Source organism: Colias croceus, chromosome 9 (genome assembly GCF_905220415.1).
Source record: "Colias croceus chromosome 9, ilColCroc2.1".
NCBI lineage: Eukaryota > Metazoa > Arthropoda > Insecta > Lepidoptera > Pieridae > Colias > Colias croceus.
In genome coordinates, this window is record NC_059545.1 from 5,296,492 (window position 1) to 5,313,631 (window position 17,140).

The window sequence follows — 17,140 nt, forward strand, 5'->3', positions numbered from 1 at the left end:
CGCTTGTTAATTCAACGTTCGGCCTAGTCATTTAATTGACGGCGACAATTACGTTACATGCGAATCTTCCTACTTTGCGGCAGTGCATCTTCAGTCAGTGAAAGTCAGTTTCATAGCTATTGCATTTTCGCAGAAAAGCTGCATAGCACATCTGGTGCAAAAGAACGAAAGATTCCAGATATAAACGAAAAATAAAACAAATGTTCCTTATTAATAACTTTATTTTAATGTAAGTTTTCACATTGGAATGAAGATTTGGGCCATTTATCTATTTTTGAAATACAAAAAGGTATTTTTGAAGGGGACCAAATTATAATAAATATGGGACAAGACAAAGGTAGTCAAATACAAAATAACTTAAAATTAAGCTAATCCTCATCAAATTATCACAGAGCAACAAAGTAAATTAACTAGATGCTTCCACAAGCTATGTATACTTGTACATATTGGAATAATCAATCTCACATTGAGAAAATATGTCAATAAAGATTACTACAAACACTTGACATCAGTTTCACACTTTAAATACAGATACATACACTTAATTAATATTCCATGAGGATTTGCTACTATTTAAATTATGTTAAATCTACATTAGTAGTCATTAAATCTCTTGTGGGATGTCCCATTACTTCTTCCAAAGTTTCCTCCTCGTTTGAAAGTTCCACCACCCCTTCCTCCACCAAACCTATTCCTGTTCCATCCTCCGCCACCTCCACCACATCTGTCAGCCATTGATTGTAATTGAGGACTGATTATCTAAAAAGAGAAAAAATATTATTAGCATTTCCCTGGATAATAAAAATAATAATTGTTTATTTTTTTAATAATGTGACAGCATCTGAGGATGGGATCCAGATAATGTATAATGTGGACACCGAAGGCATGTAGCTGTATTAATGTACCTCATACTTGCATTCATGTCACGCTATCGAAAAACGTACCCATGCCAAAGGTATGAGGAAACCAAAAACAAATAACTGAAGTGCATTTAACACCCACCTGGTTAGCTTCCTGTAAGACTGAGACCAGGTCCTTTGCTTGACGCGAATTTGAAGGTGTGAAAAATGCATATGATGTTCCTTTTGATTTTGATCGTCCTGTTCTACCAATTCGGTGAATGTAATCCTCAGATGAGTTAGGATAATCAAAGTTTATTACATATTTAATTCCATCCACATCTGTAAAAGTATTGTGAATTAATTCAAATTCCAGTGCGTAGTCATAAAAAGTTCAAAAAAGCTTAGAACAGATTTATTCGTCTTATTTTACGTTATAGATGATATGCAAAATCTGTTACAAACTTAAAAATGAACAATCATATACCACTAACAATCCTAATCATTGCAACTCAACTGTATTACTTACATGTATGAGTTACACAAACAAATGTAGAAAAAACATGTATCTATTGCCTCTCACTCGGAACCCAGGAGTCTTCTTCAGGGCGCAAACTTATTTCGGTTAGTCAGTAATCTCTCTAAATATCTATTGCCCCTTGAAAAACTCCATTTTGGCCGAAACAGAAAACCCTTGACCCTTCCTGATAATCAAAATTTTCAATCCATGGTCAAGTTTTTCAACAATGCACTTCTATAATCTTTATATTTGCAAATGTTTGTAAGTCTGAGTGCATCACCAGGTTTTCCTCAACTTTCAAGTGTATCCGAACTACGGACATACTATCCAGCTTTCCGGCCTCGGGTCCAATCAAAGTGAAAGGCACTTTGAGGCACCTTTAAATTGACGAGTTATTGCATTCTGCATATTTTTATTTACCAACTGCATCAGAAAAATGTCTTAGGTACATATCCAGTGCAGTAACATGCCCAAAAATTTGGGGCAGTAATCAAATAGAACACAATAACTTTCCGCCAGTGCCTCTGAAAATATAAAACAAATTAATTTTATATTTATATAGACACAGATGAATATAATTATTTGTGAAAGTAAAATGTTTTGTTTTTTGTTAACTTGTCATGTTAGTTTATTTAGCTTACCAAGTCCTCTAGCAGCAACATCAGTTGCTACAAGAATTGTAGCTCTGCCTTGTTTGAATTGATTTAATACATCATCTCTCTCTTGTTGTGTCTTATCACCGTGCATACATACTGCCGGCCATCCATATCGTCTAATATTCCTTGTGATATTTTCTACTTTCCTCTTGGTCTCAACAAATATAATTGTCTTTGAACCAGGATCTTGATTTTCTCCAATTTCTTGCAATAATGTATTCAATCTAGAAAAAATTATATATAAATAATTAACAGTACTAAAAATAGCAGACATGGAAATTTTGATTAATTCAAGTTGAAATCAGATCTTCTTAGAGGATAGAATATTATTAATATAATCATTAATTCATACATCTTAAATTCATCACACTGACCATGATAAATGAAAATAAATAAAATTAATAAAAGGTACATACTTATTTTCTTTTTCATGCTCTTGGCAAATATCTATAATCTGTAAAATGTTATGGTTTGCTGACAACTGCATTGATCCAATATTGATCTGCATGTAATCACCAAGATAATCTTCTGCCAGCTTTTTCACTTCTTTGGGCCATGTTGCGGACCACATCAATGTTTGTCTGTCTGGGCGGATTTGTTCAATAATTTTTCTGATTTGAGGTTCAAAACCCATGTCTAACATGCGGTCAGCTTCATCAAGTACAAGATATGTACAACGTTGCAAGTTGGTAGTACCCTTCTCTAGAAAATCAATAAGTCTTCCAGGTGTTGCGATAACAATTTCTACACCCCTTTCCAAGTCACGGGCTTGTTCCCTTTTAGGTGCCCCTCCAAAAATGCATGTGTTACGGACATAGGCCGCATTTCCAAAATCAGTAGCAACTTGTTGAATTTGCTGGGCAAGCTCTCTTGTAGGTGCCAATACCAACGCAATAGGACCATCGCCTCGCCTTATAGGTTGTTGATTGTTGATATGAACAATAGCAGGTAAAATATATGCCAATGTTTTGCCAGAACCCGTTTGGGCAATGCCCACTAAGTTCTTTCCAGACATAGCAATAGGCCATCCCTGCGCTTGGATTGGTGTTGGGTCCTTATAGCCCATATTAGTGATACTTTGCATGACATAGTCTGGGAAGTTTGCTTCATCAAACTTTTCAATTGGGTGAGGTACATCTACACCACTGATGGTTATTTCATGTTTGTTTCTATAAGCTTCTACCTCATATGGTGATCTGTTTAGTATGGCTGGCGGTGGGTTGTAGAAATTTTTGTTGAATGGCTGTAGGGACATGGAATCCCAGTTGGGGCGACGCATGTTCTGCCCTCCTGAGAATTCTTTCTTGTTACCATATCCATTATTACCGCCAAATTTACCGCCGCCACCGCCTCCGCCAAATTTTGATCCACCAAATCTTCCTCCGCCGCCGCCTCCTCCTCCAAACTTGGAACCACCGCTACCACCACGATTATTGTTCCAATTTCCGGACCTATAACAGAAGCATATTACCGTTAAAAAGAAAAAAAATCAATAATAGAAAAAAAAACGAATACAGATTATAGGTTAATATTCTTCACCATAGAAGCGATAGGTACTTAAAAAAATATTGTTAAGGTAATACCTACCTATAATATTAAACAACTGTCAACAATAAAGATAGAACACGATCAGATAATAATTCGCTATGAAAACGTGGCGAAATTGAGCAAATGCAAAGAAATTATCGTGTCAAGGTTATGTTATCGTAGATATACATTATGTGTATATTAAAAAAGATCTTACTTTAACATAATAAATCAAGAACATTATAAAAAAGGCGTGTCCCGAATGAAAATCAATAGTCTTTAGTATAATGGCGTCGACGTACCATTAATATTACTATGGCGCATGCGTGAAAACAGGCGTGACGCGTCAAGTCAAAATGGTGGTCGTAATAAGTTTTTACTTTGATTTTATTTTTCAGTTATAATGGAAATTACACCATCTCAATAGCTTTTAGATCAGATAAAATACAACCACTATTGCCTACCATATTGTTAAGAATTAAACCTAACCATAACTTTGTTAAATAATTAAAATATTCATAAATAAAGCATAAAACAAAAAAATTATGGCACATAAAATTTATAGCATTCATATAAAATAATTACTTACATTATGTGGTATTTTTTATTAAATGATGTTCAGGATATATTAAGATGTTCTATCTCTTTATATTTTTAGCAGGGTCTTTCTGAAACAATAAATTATGTTTAGCTAACACCAATATCAAGAGAAAACTTCTGAGTAGAGCGTAAAATTAATATTATCACAAAATAATATAAGAACAATAAAATATTATCGGATTACCTAGGTAATACAAAAGTAAAAATCAATAGTCAGCTATTAGCCAAATTTAAAATATGACACGTCTTACCTTGACCACTGCTTCTGCAAAAGAGATCTTGAATCAATGATCAATCACTTCCTACAAACTTCACTCTACTGTGGAGTTGCCATTAAGTAAATTAAAATTTCCTAATAATACGACTGCGATCTGTAGTTAGTAAAATACATAATAAGTTAGGGGATGAATATGTAGTATAATTAGTAGTTTTTCGCATTTGTAATATTAGTGGGATCAAAAGATATAAAATGGCATGGCAGCACAAAAATTTTATGCCAAGTGCCAACCGATGAACGAAAATTTTTTGTTTCGTTCATTCAACAAACAGTAATTAGCAGAGGCATATTACATATAATATAATAGTGTGGCTCCGCTTCTGTTAGAGATATCGTGAAAAGTGTTTTCCAAGATGGTGGCCGGGAAATAAGGCTTATGGTGCGCTTACACGAGGGCAATAATTGCTCGGCGACACGAATTGACGGATCTGGAGCAATTTGTGGAGCAATATTTCAAACTCACTTCAGAGCGCTGTAAAACCTTAGCTATTGACGTAATGAAAAAAATGTTGTATTTAAAAGTTGTTCCTCGAAAAATAATCTACAAAAATGGTCTGATATCATTTCTTCGTAAAATGATAAAAAAAAAAGTTTTATTGAAAAATATAAATATCTCTAATTTCTGAACATTTTCGGAAAATCAAATACATTTTAATGATTTTATTTTTCCCTTTTTTTTTTGCATACCGTACGGCCGTGTGTGAGCGAGAGGGAATGATAAGCGCCGCCATTGAAGATTCGTTTCTATAAAGAACTGACGAATAGAGAATTTAATTTGAAACAAATAATGCTAGCAATTTATTTATATCAGATATATGTATAGTTTAAGAGATATATCATATAAACCATATCAACCGCTATTTTCGAGATGGCGGCCGTGGGACAAGGGTGGCGACCCCACAAACTTGCTGATAGCTTTACACTGACCCCCCCTACACATCAAAAAAATAAAATTGCGTCCTCTAAAAAACGCAACCCCAAATGTATCTTTTCAATGGACTAATTGCGCAACATTGATACTTGTTGCCGTTGCCGTAAATTGCATGATGTAGTCGTGATGTCATAGTGGACGAATATTGACTGAAATTGACCAATATTAGTTGCCCGTATAAGCGCATCTTTAGGGACATGCCCCAAAAATAAAATTGCGTCTTTTAGAATATTAAGCTCATATATGACGTATTTATCTTTTCAATGGACCACGCCACAATATTTTAATCATTAAAATAATGTTTCATATTCCCAGGGCGTAGCATTGGCGTAGCACCAGTAAGGAGGAAGACGTGGGTTTGAATCCCGCTTCGTAATAGAATCGTTTTTATCATATTAAAAAAAATCACACTTATTAAACTAAATATCAAATTATGGAAGGTTTTTCGTGGTAAATCTATAGGTACTATAAAAATGAATCGCAAAATGTGTTGGTATTAATCAGTTCAATATAGAAACGAATCTTCAATGGCGGCCAAAGCTGACTTTGACAGATGGTAGGATCAGCAAAAAAGAAAATAAAAATAACGTAAATTGATAATTACTTTATTAATTATTTCAAATTGTTTGTTGACAAACTTTTTTGTTATTGTATTTGTGTATATAAATGAATTATCATATTTACGTACCTATACAGAATGTAATAAAATCCCCTTAATACTTGTAAGCCCATAAAACTGAACAACTTTTCCCAAAGAACATATTTTGTCAAATTCCAATAAAACATTATTTACTTTCGCAAATGCATAATTGTCATTGTAAATTTATGATAAAAACTATTATAGGGACAATCAATTATCAAATACATTTTAGTGATTTTATTTTTCCCTTTTTTTTTGCATACCGTACGGCCGTGTGTGAGCGAGAGGGAATGATAAGCGCCGCCATTGAAGATTCGTTTCTTTAAAGAACTGACATATAAGAGCTCAGAGCAATAAACCTATATAAGAGCATAACTCGAGAAAGGCTGAACCGACTTCGTTAATTCTTTTTATATAATATTCCTTGAAGTACGAGGATGGTTCTTATGGAGAGAAAACGTAAACATTGGTAAACATGTACCACGGGCGAAGCCGGGGCGGACCGCTAGTGATAAATAATAATAATTCATCTATTGACAGAACCACAGGACAGAACAAATCTTTAAAAATCTATTTTTTAGCATGGCAAGTATGCATTGACATGGTAAGCGCACAACAGTTCATTCCCCTTCGTCTCCCCCGTTGTGAATGAGTACTTGAGTAGAACATGAACGATATGCTCGTAAATCGTTCATCTATTAATTCAGAATCGGAAATACGAAAGTAAACGCTGTCTTGGACCGTATTTATCTTTTGTGTGATTATAGTGTTAATACATAAAGTAAATCGTTAAAACTCTTCCAGTTTTTTAATTCGGGACGTAAAATGGCTATGCAACCTCATAGCAAAAAGAGAGTGTGCTATTATTATGATAGTAAGTATTGTAAAGTTTGTTGCCCGCCAACTGGGTAATCAGCTTATTGCATTTCTTTCTCAATGTATCGATTTTCAATGTAAATGCTTTTAAAAGCATTACGTTCATATGTATTATTAACATGATTATCATAAAAATGTTTTATATGTTATCATATTCGTCTTAAAATTTTTACCGCATTGTATGCTAAGTCATTACTAAGCGTCTGTACTCTTTTCTGAATTGTCATTGGCGGGCATAATTTTGTTCGTTCTCGCTGTTAAAAGTACAGACGGAAGTATGTCAAGCCGTAAAATGACCCGAGTAACACTATAATATAAAGTTAAATTTAATTTTATATGAAAATATTGTGTTAATACTTAATAATATGAATGGTTTTTATTAATTTTAGGTGATATTGGCAACTATTATTATGGGCAAGGACATCCCATGAAACCACATCGCATACGCATGACACATAATTTACTGTTGAATTATGGTTTATATAGAAAAATGGAGATATATGTAAGTTTTATAATAAATATTCAGATATTTTATGGTATCACATAACTTATACATTGGTATCAATGTGTTAAGTATTTTGGTATAGGAATTTATTATGATATATTTTTGTTAATATAGCGACCTCACAAAGCAACTGCCGATGAAATGACTAAGTTCCACTCAGATGACTACATACGCTTCCTTCGCTCCATCAGACCAGACAACATGTCCGAATACAATAAGCAGATGCAAAGATGTAAGAATAATTTACCATTTGAATAATCAATACAAACAATTTTATTATGTACATATTTACCTATTTAATTCAAAATTAAATACCTATAATGCTTTGTTGATGATGATTGATGTACATAATTATATTTGTTATGATTTATTATACTTTCTTTCATCTCTACTATTAGAGGAAAAACTTTTGTATGATTTTTAACCACCATTCAAAAATAAAGGAGGTTATGCATGTCTGTCTAACATGCATATTTTGCAATTTTATAGTAAAATATTGTGTCATCAAAACGTCAAAAAAATATTATAGAGCTATGAAATATTATTTTTTATATGAAAATTGGAACAAAGTCTTATTTTAATTGTTTAACAGTTAATGTCGGTGAAGACTGTCCAGTGTTTGATGGTCTCTATGAATTCTGTCAGCTGTCTGCTGGTGGCTCAGTTGCTGCTGCAGTCAAGTTAAATAAGCAGGTAAGCTGAGAGTTTATGTATTATAAATTGAACCGCCTATTTGAGATATAGCATAGTAGCACAATTTTACTTAAGTTCAGTAAACTTAAACATTTATTTACTCAATTAGACTTGTCTAGAAACACATTTGAATTGTTTAAGATATATTTACCACCCAGTAATTCTATTTACTTCAAATCTTAAAATTTTTGTTCTATGTTCAAGAAATGTTAATAAAAATTTCATCACACAGGCATCAGAAATCTGCATCAACTGGGGTGGAGGGCTGCATCACGCTAAAAAATCTGAAGCATCTGGTTTTTGCTACGTAAATGATATTGTACTCGGCATTTTGGAGTTACTCAAATACCACCAGAGGGTGCTGTACATCGATATTGATGTGCACCATGGAGATGGAGTGGAGGAAGCCTTCTACACAACAGACAGAGTCATGACAGTCTCGTTCCATAAGTACGGAGAATATTTCCCTGGAACAGGTTAGTACATTATAAACCTATTTGAACAAAATATCTATATTGGTTTAAAAAAATATTTAATTTTGTTTGAAGTATCACTAACCAAAATTTATAAACTAACTTTATATATATTATAACTATAACTTTCCGCCCGCGGTTTCGCCCTCTTTGTCTAAAACCTAATAAATTATATACTAAACCCTCCTCAAGAATCAGTCTATCTATAAAAAAAACCGCATCAAAATTCGTTACGTTGTTTTAGAGATTTAAGGTCAGGAGAACATAATAATGTTCACATGCATTTTTTAAAATTAATCTCATTTTATTCAGGTGATCTTCGTGACATTGGAGCAGGTAAAGGCAAATACTATGCGGTCAACATCCCATTACGTGACGGCATGGACGACGAGTCCTATGAGTCTATATTTGTGCCAATCATCTCTAAAGTTATGGAGACATTCCAGCCTAGTGCTGTTGTGCTGCAGTGTGGTGCTGATTCACTTACAGGTGAGATATATTATGTTGTTGTAATAAAATAATAAAATATATGAGATATAATATTATTTTAGTTTTATAGCATTCAAATGCTTAAAAGATTATATTATGTTCTGATTCAATGAAAGTGTAATCTGTGATTGTAATAGTATAAAAATAAAATATTATTTATCTAAAAAGGATAATCATAATAAAATAACTTTGTGAAGTGAAAAAATATCACTAGGAATTTGACTAAAAGTTGTTGTTTTCCTAATAAGTACTATTATTTCAGGTGACAGACTGGGATGTTTCAACTTGACAGTGCGTGGTCATGGGCGATGTGTGGAACTTGTGAAGAGATTTGGTTTACCATTCCTGCTGGTTGGTGGGGGAGGGTATGTATTTAATTTTTACATTTCACTCTTCTAAGACCTTTTATTCTAAGACCTTTTCTTTTTGACCGACGACCTTTTATCTTCAAATTTTTTTGGTAACAGGACCTTGTTTATTGTGTAAAAGAGCCACTTTCCCAAATTGTGATAAAGTTATTTATAACCTCAGTAACACTTTTATTAATATATTTTCATTAATTATTTCAAAAAATCTTTTATAACAAATATGAAAGAAGAAAACTTTTATACTAAATTTTTGTTCTTTCTAGATACACAATTCGTAACGTATCACGTTGTTGGACGTACGAGACATCAGTCGCCTTGGGCGTTGAAATAGCAAATGAACTACCCTACAATGACTACTTTGAATATTTCGGGCCCGACTTCAAGCTACACATATCACCAAGCAACATGTCCAATCAAAATACGCCAGAATATTTGGAAAAAATCAAGAATCGACTATTTGAAAATCTTCGCATGTTACCGCATGCGCCAGGAGTACAGGTAAACCATAAAGTTGTTTTATTATTAGCAATGCAGTTAATAACTCAGGCCCCGGAATCACAGACACAATAGAAAATCTATTGTATCGTGGACCGTAATAATAATATTAATCATATGTTTTAGACTGCACTAAAAATAAATGATATTGTTTCGGAATTAGTCATCATGGTGAATTGTTGTTAATATTGCTCTATTCACATTTGAAATGTAATTTTATTAATTTTCATAGGTACAAGCCATTCCTGAAGACACTGTTAATGATGAGTCAGAAGATGAAGACAAAATTGACAAGGATGAAAGATTGCCTCAAAGTGAAAAGGTAATTGATCTAAATAATCTTACACTACTTAAAACATCTTTGTAAAATGTATTATACTTCAATATTTTTTTTACTTCAACTGATAATGTAATAGGTATGTCGCGCTCGCAATTTCTTGGAACAAAATTTTTTTCGCATTTCCTTAAAATTTCAGAAAATTACACTTGTGTTTAGTTAGATGATTGAGGCCACTTTAAGTTGTATATGCCACTAGATATAAGTAACAATGTGAAGGATTTCTAGATTCCAACTCAACTATTTTACTAGATTATTTTATTAAAATCACTGTAATGGTGGCAAACATCGAAAAGCATTTGTTGGGCCAACGCTGCCAATTGTGTAGAGGACACATAACATATCGCATATTGTACAAATATCAAACAACACTAATAAGACAATGTTACACAGGACAAGCGCATCACGGGTGAGGGCGAGTTGTCGGACTCTGAGGACGAGGGTGAGGGCGGGCGCAGAGACAACAGGTCGTACCGCGCGCCGCATCGCAAGCGGCCGAGGCTCGATAAAGACGTCGCTAAGGATGATGTTAAAGGTATTATTATATCCCTATTTTAATAACTCAGCCCCCGGAATCACAGACACAGTAGAAAATCTATTGTGTCGTGGTCGGATCGGGCTGCTCGGGGCTCAATGGGTTAAACTACTATTGGCTACTTCTTATTCGTATTTATATAATACTCACGCAGATGTGTTGGAAAATTACTAATAATTTTTGTAGCCATACTTATTGGGAATTACTTGTCCAATTTTTATGAAATTTTACAATGCACCAAATATATATTTATTAGGTCTGAAAATACATACCTGCAGTGTTGAATACTCCTGGCAGAATGTTTGTCTAGTTAGATAGGTTTCATTGTGTTTTAGTTAACTACTATTGTTACACTATAAATAAGTATTTTGTAAATTACAAAATAGGATAGGGAAAAATGCGAAAGTATATTGTACCAGACCAGAGATTTATTTTTATTGAGATTTACTTTCTCATAGCGTCTTAATATCCCTTTATTATACAAAAGTTCTTAATAAATATAATTTTTCAGCTGAAGACAACAAAGACGATGTTAAGAATGTAGCGACATTGGAGGAACCAAAGAAAGATCTGCCGCCCAATGCCTGATGCGTGCGTTGAAGGGAATAGCGTGACTGTCTGAGTGTTCAGTGAAAAGTGAATATGTGTACAAGTCGGTTTTGTGATACACAACTCGAAACTAGTGTTTGAATTAAGGTTTGGTTTTCATGAGTTTGGATCGAGTTTATGGACACATCATTTTTTGTTTGTAAATTTTTGTCTTGTAATATAAATCAATATGTTATACATACAGTTTTTTGGTTCTGTACCTTTGATCATGGATTATCAAGTCAATTAATTAAAAATTCCTGTTAAATTAAACATAGGTAGTATTGTATACACTAGATTTAAATTGCTATGTCTATATTCTATTGAAACTCATGATTACCCTATAATAAAAATGTAAAAGACTGCTAAAACTGGGTTTTATAAGTTCCATAGTTAGAGGCTGTAAACTACGGCTAAGATGCACACAATGTTTGATCTCAAATTCTTTTAGGTTAGTCTGTATTAATTTAAATAATATAACAAATCTACTAATTGACCTTAAAATATAATAATTGATTATTTGTAAAACATTTTTTAAAAACTAGTGTGGACAATTAATATCTTTTCCAGTGTTACACCTAAAAAAAATAATAAAAATAAGTATGTACCGTTTGGACATTTAATATTTTTTCTGGTGTTACACCTAAAGAAAATTTAAAAAAAATAAGTACATACCATTTTTTGATGAATTACTAATTTAATTTTAATAATTATAGGTGGAGTTTATGACTGTATAACCCAGTTTTTGCCTCAATAAAAAATCACTTATACTTGATTGTTAAATAAGGAATCAGTATTTATTTATAGAAAGATAAATAATGATTATTTTCGCATTTATTCTACATTTTATATTTATTTAAAAGATTTAACAATCAGTAAATTTGGCGTGATTATAATGCTAATAAGAGGTATAAGTGATTTGAGTATGTAGGAGTTGTGTGGTTCATCTAAATGTCATAATGGGTGAATGAAACTTTTGTAATTTATTATGATATGTGTTGAACTTTTCCCGTTCTTTCTATGCAATGATTGCATATTTCTTCCTTGTAATGTCTTTAATTGTAAGTAATGTTAGGATATTTTTCATTGATGTATACTTTATTTGTAATTTTATCGTAATATCACCGTTTGAAATTACAAATATTAGTATAAAACCGTAATAAGTAGTGTTTATAACAATTTGATAAATCAATTGTAGTAATTTCATTTTTATTAAAATCTGGCCTACTTAATAGTTAAAATTATGTAAATAATCAATTATTTACACAATCATACATAAGATCTCGAATCAATGATTTTTTAATTGATATAAATTTCTCAGTTTTGTACAGTTAATTGAGTGATGAGTGACTAAAATAGCATCAAAATGTGAAAGAATAATTTTTATTATTAATATGTACACATTTAATTAATAATTGGCCGTAGATAAGCAAAAAGGATCCAACCCACAACATGACCGAAAATGAGTTAAATATACCAAACTGCTCGTCTAGGTCTATATTTTCGATTAGCAAAAACAATCCAAGTAAAATATGAATATTTTGACGTTAAATTGACACTGGGTACCAACCCACATGTATGGAGAAGCCATATTTTAGTTTCGTAAAAACGATCCATTCTTCTTGGATCATATTGTAAAACGCTCAGTCTAAGAAACTAACACAAAACTAAAATGTTTAAAAAAATCCAAAGCATGTGGATCCTTTTAGATATTTAATTTTTATGATATTATGATGCAATAGATAAATCACTAAAAAGATTCAGAAAGCATGGATCTCTTTTGTTAAACTGAATTTTGTAGAAATGTATACTGGTTTAATAACAAAAACGATTCAGAACATTTGGATAGACTGAATATTATGTATTTAAAGCTTGAGGCGTTAGGCATGCATTAAGTTCACACTCCAAGTATCTTGATCGGGTCACACATCTTTGCCTTTTTTATACCGATTTTTCGAAAATAGAAGCACTTTGAAAATACCTGAAAAAATTTACGAAGCTGACGAATATGTCGAAGTAACAAAAAAAATTACTCGCACAACTATCGATCACCCGCTCATGTGATCTTTATTACCTTCATTCAAGAATTGCCTATAGAAGACTGTAAGGTTTGTTGAGGATATAAATTATTAAGACTGAAATCGATTGTATGCGCACCTCCATCGACTAAACAGTTTAGTCATGTTGAATTCAAGAGGAGAATACAGCTCGACAGATCAGTTTAGTCGATGCAAAAGTTGTATGTATGGGCGGGCTCGAAAGGTAAATCTTCGGAGGTATCTGATAATGATTTTCAATGACTATGGCCAAATGTTAAAGAAAAGCCCAATTAGACGATTTGGAGTCAATCTTTGACTATTTATCTAAATACTGCCTGGATTTCTATAAATCATAATCCAAGGGGGCAATCCAAGACTTCATGTCGATGTAGATATGGCGATGAACCGGACTTCGCACACGAAGAAGAATAGTAAATCGGATAGAATTAATATGTTTTATATAAATAATGAAAAAAAAATTGAAAGTTAGTTGTTTTATTTATGAAATTAAAAAAAAATAAGGATCTTAGTAGCAATTAGCTACTTTGAATCGTTTTTGCGAAATGAAAATTCACTTGATCCTAACACACATTTAGCTGAATATTTCAAGAAATAAAACTAAATTCTATAAAATTTGTTTGTAAGAATAAAATATACATTGACACACACACTTTTCCTTAAGAAGCAATTAACACAAGCAAGTCTTTATATGAACAAACACAGGTTAAACTTCAAACTTCAATAACTCAAAAGTAACATTTTGTGGGTTGGATCCTTTTTGGTTATCTACGGCCAATTGTAATCCCTAAAACTGCAAGCTGCAAGCAAATGATTTTATAGTTTGTTTTGTGGTATCAGCCCCCCTAGCCAAGTGGCTTTCTGTGAGCGTAGCGTTCAATAGAATAGACTACGAATGTATGAGATTGACGTAAGCTGTAGATACGTAGATACGTTTGTCTACAGCTTACGTCAATCTCATACATTCGTAGTCTATTCTATTGAACGCTACGCTCACAGAAAGCCACTTGGCTAGGGGGGCAGGTATGATCACAGTTCTTTGTGATTGAATTTAGTAATTTGTATTATATAAAAAATACAAATACATTAATGTTAATTGTTAGTTCATTTTATGTGCTATATGTTTCGCGGTTTTCTTAATAAAGGTGTAAAACTGAAATCTTTCGAATCTTTTCAATTACAGTAAAACTAGACTTTTCACATGAGGGTTATAACAGAAGCTAACTAATTGCAATATTGCATATCACAAGACTATCCCGAAAATTAATGTTATATTTATTTGAGTTACAATAAAGAATAAACTTATTGCATTTTAAATTCCTTAGATATTATAGATTAAGGTGTATAATTACGAAATACATGACTAAGATAATATGAAATACGCTCTTATATAGGAATGTTTACTATTTGTAAATATACCAACATATTTTTATATTACCATTTTATACTATAATGATACTGCCGATTCATTTTGATTTTACCCAAGTGGTTCTACACTGTTCTAAAAGCAATAATATAAATGGAATTCTGATTTTGTCAAATTGTTCAGAAATATCTTCTTATAACTGTAAGTGTAAGAAGATTTGGAATTAAGTAAGGAAATAAGTTCAAAAATTCAATTTGGTGTTATGTACTAATTAAACAGTAAAAAAATTGTAATGTAAGTTTTATTCAGTGTGTCGAGGACTTGTTTTATGTGTTGACAATTTTTTAATTGTTCATGTGGAACATTACTAGATAAGTGTGTAAATATTATATTTTTTATTTGTTATAATAAGAATGTCTAAAACTTATATGTTGTTTCATTTCTAATTTCCTGACCTTGTCTATGGAGTACCCAGCATTTTTAAGGAATCACAAAAATAAAGAAAACAAACAATAATTATTTATTGTGCACCACAGAGAAAAGCACAAATAAGGATAAACAATAAGTTAACAAAAGAGCACAATAAAATATGCTGGATAATATGTGTATTGTGTAGTAGGATAAATATGCGTTGGTAACAGGTTACAATGGGGCCTGATCGGCGTGATCTAACGCGGCGTATGTCAATCCCATACATTTTTGCCTTTTCTAACTTCGTTATCGTTTTTGAATTGTTACTTTGTCTACGGCCTCTGGACTGAGTGAAGGAGGAACCGATTTTGGTGATTACGTTTTTATTTGAACACTGATGCCATCCGTTTGGTCCTTTGAGTATACATAAGCAATCACCGTATGCCTACTCGCTAGCTAGGTCAATGGGCCAATTTCCAGATATATCAGGTGATGAAGGATCATAAATACAGTACCTTACTAATTACTTCGTGTATTTCCTCATGGCTGATTTTGAAATATGTATGTTTAAGAATATAGCTACAGATTTAGAAATTAAAGATTTTTTTACGGATTTTAAAACGATTTATTCATTATATTATTTTCCCGACATTTTGAACATTTTACAGCGAGCGTGGTCGTGACCACGTTCAGCTCCCCGTGAATCTCATCTGGAAATTGGCCCATTGACCAAGCTAGCGAGTACGATGGTAGCACATACTAACACTACCCAATCGTCTACATTTCATCTTTCATTCAGGTCTGGCAGCCCCGGGATCTTGCTCTAATCGTAGGTACAGACTGTATTCATGGATCTGTGTTAAGATGGGAGTTCGATTTGGTAATGCGATTTATAAAAATCATATCGCATGATTTTAAGATCTATACCTACATATAATAAATCTGTAGAAGGGTCAATTCTGTACATTGAAAATATTGAAAAAATAAATACCAGGGGGTGTTACTGGATCGATACCAAACCCAAATATGTGATTAAAAAAATTTTTGTCTGTCTGTATGTGAAGACATCACGTGAAAACTACCGGTTCGATTTCGATGAAACTTGGTATAATTATACCTTATTATCCTGGGCGTAAAATAGGATACTTTTTATCCTGGAAAAATACGTAGAAAAAAAATTAATCTCAATTTTTCAGTTATCCATAGACGTTGTTCTGTAGTAGGTACCGCGAACACACGTTGCGTATTATTATAGACCTAGGCGTATTTGGGTCCAATAGATATTTATAAGATGTCATTGTCCGAGTTACTCAAAATGGAGAAATAAACCATCCACGCAAAGACCGACATCCGCGCGGACGGAGTCGCGGGCGGAAGCTAGTTTATAATAAAAAAGGGAAAGGAATGTAAATTAAAAACACAAAATTTGTTGTATAATATAATTAAAATCAGATTATCACAACGCTCTAGACATAAATTGCACCATAAAATAAATGTACCTAAAATCAGTCTGGTACCAAAGAGCTAGATAATAAATCAAATAAACGGGAATTAATATAAAAATACTATGAAATAATTTAGCAATATTATACTATATAGAATCTACTTAGGTAAGTAATTTTATGTTTATGAAATTTCAATAAAAGACAGCCTTATTTCAGAAGATAAACGAATAAGAATAATTGATTGTACAAATAGTTATTCTAATGAACACTTAAAATTATGGGGTGTTCTCTATTCTATTATTACTGTAAAAATTGAACATTACATGACTTTTCGAGTTAATATTTTGAACTTTTATTAAAAATCACACTCGTTCATAATTTTCAAACGCTTAAACTGTACATACAAATACGGAATGTATAAATTGGAAGATTTTAAAACAAATAACATTACAATGGAACCCCTGTAATATAAACAAATTGTGCGTAATTCATAGGCCTTAATAACATGACTA

The 17,140-nt window shown here is 32.4% G+C and overlaps 2 protein-coding genes and 2 non-coding genes across 5 annotated transcripts; 1 reads left to right on the forward strand and 3 right to left on the reverse strand.

Annotated features, from left to right (window-relative positions):
* Positions 1–203: 203 nt before the first annotated feature.
* Positions 204–4,414, reverse strand: LOC123694248 (ATP-dependent RNA helicase p62). Of its 2 annotated transcripts, none has more exons than XM_045639633.1 (6): positions 4,394–4,414; positions 4,132–4,210; positions 2,432–3,466; positions 2,001–2,239; positions 1,003–1,181; positions 204–759 (listed from the first exon to the last, which is right to left on the reverse strand). In XM_045639633.1, coding segments are annotated over exons 2-6 (1,620 nt in total). In that variant the 5' UTR covers positions 4,134–4,210; positions 4,394–4,414; the 3' UTR covers positions 204–594. The 2 variants fall into 2 exon arrangements, 1 of the variants encoding a protein (XP_045495589.1); XR_006751789.1 differs by lacking the exon at positions 204–759 and adding an exon at positions 1,369–1,883 and having other exon boundaries at positions 1,090–1,181; positions 4,394–4,412.
* LOC123694711 lies at positions 828–963 on the reverse strand. Its single transcript, XR_006751839.1, has one exon. It is a non-coding gene; the product is annotated as a small nucleolar RNA SNORA57 (small nucleolar RNA).
* Positions 2,313–2,386, reverse strand: LOC123694712. The gene has a single exon (XR_006751840.1). It is a non-coding gene; the product is annotated as a small nucleolar RNA SNORD61 (small nucleolar RNA).
* A 2,259-nt stretch (positions 4,415–6,673) lies between the features above and the next one.
* Positions 6,674–12,761, forward strand: LOC123694231 (histone deacetylase HDAC1). Its single transcript, XM_045639606.1, has 11 exons — positions 6,674–6,864; positions 7,256–7,368; positions 7,486–7,603; positions 7,964–8,064; positions 8,297–8,540; positions 8,850–9,026; positions 9,289–9,391; positions 9,658–9,892; positions 10,122–10,211; positions 10,620–10,761; positions 11,273–12,761. The coding sequence occupies exons 1-11, from the start codon at positions 6,816–6,818 to the stop codon at positions 11,347–11,349; spliced, it is 1,449 nt and encodes a 482-aa protein (XP_045495562.1). The 5' UTR covers positions 6,674–6,815; the 3' UTR covers positions 11,350–12,761.
* Positions 12,762–17,140: the final 4,379 nt, after the last annotated feature.

Coding starts and splice junctions, on each gene's coding strand:
- LOC123694248 (XM_045639633.1), bottom strand. Junction 2,240..2,431: donor GAGCATGAAAAAGAAAATAA/GTATGTACCTTT, acceptor AATTTTTTCTAG/ATTGAATACATTATTGCAAG. Junction 760..1,002: donor TCTTACAGGAAGCTAACCAG/GTGGGTGTTAAA, acceptor TTCTCTTTTTAG/ATAATCAGTCCTCAATTACA.
- LOC123694231 (XM_045639606.1), top strand. CDS start 6,816: ATGGCTATGCAACCTCATAGCAAAAAGAGAGTGTGCTATTATTATGAT. Junction 7,369..7,485: donor ATAGAAAAATGGAGATATAT/GTAAGTTTTATA, acceptor TTGTTAATATAG/CGACCTCACAAAGCAACTGC. Junction 7,604..7,963: donor CAATAAGCAGATGCAAAGAT/GTAAGAATAATT, acceptor ATTGTTTAACAG/TTAATGTCGGTGAAGACTGT.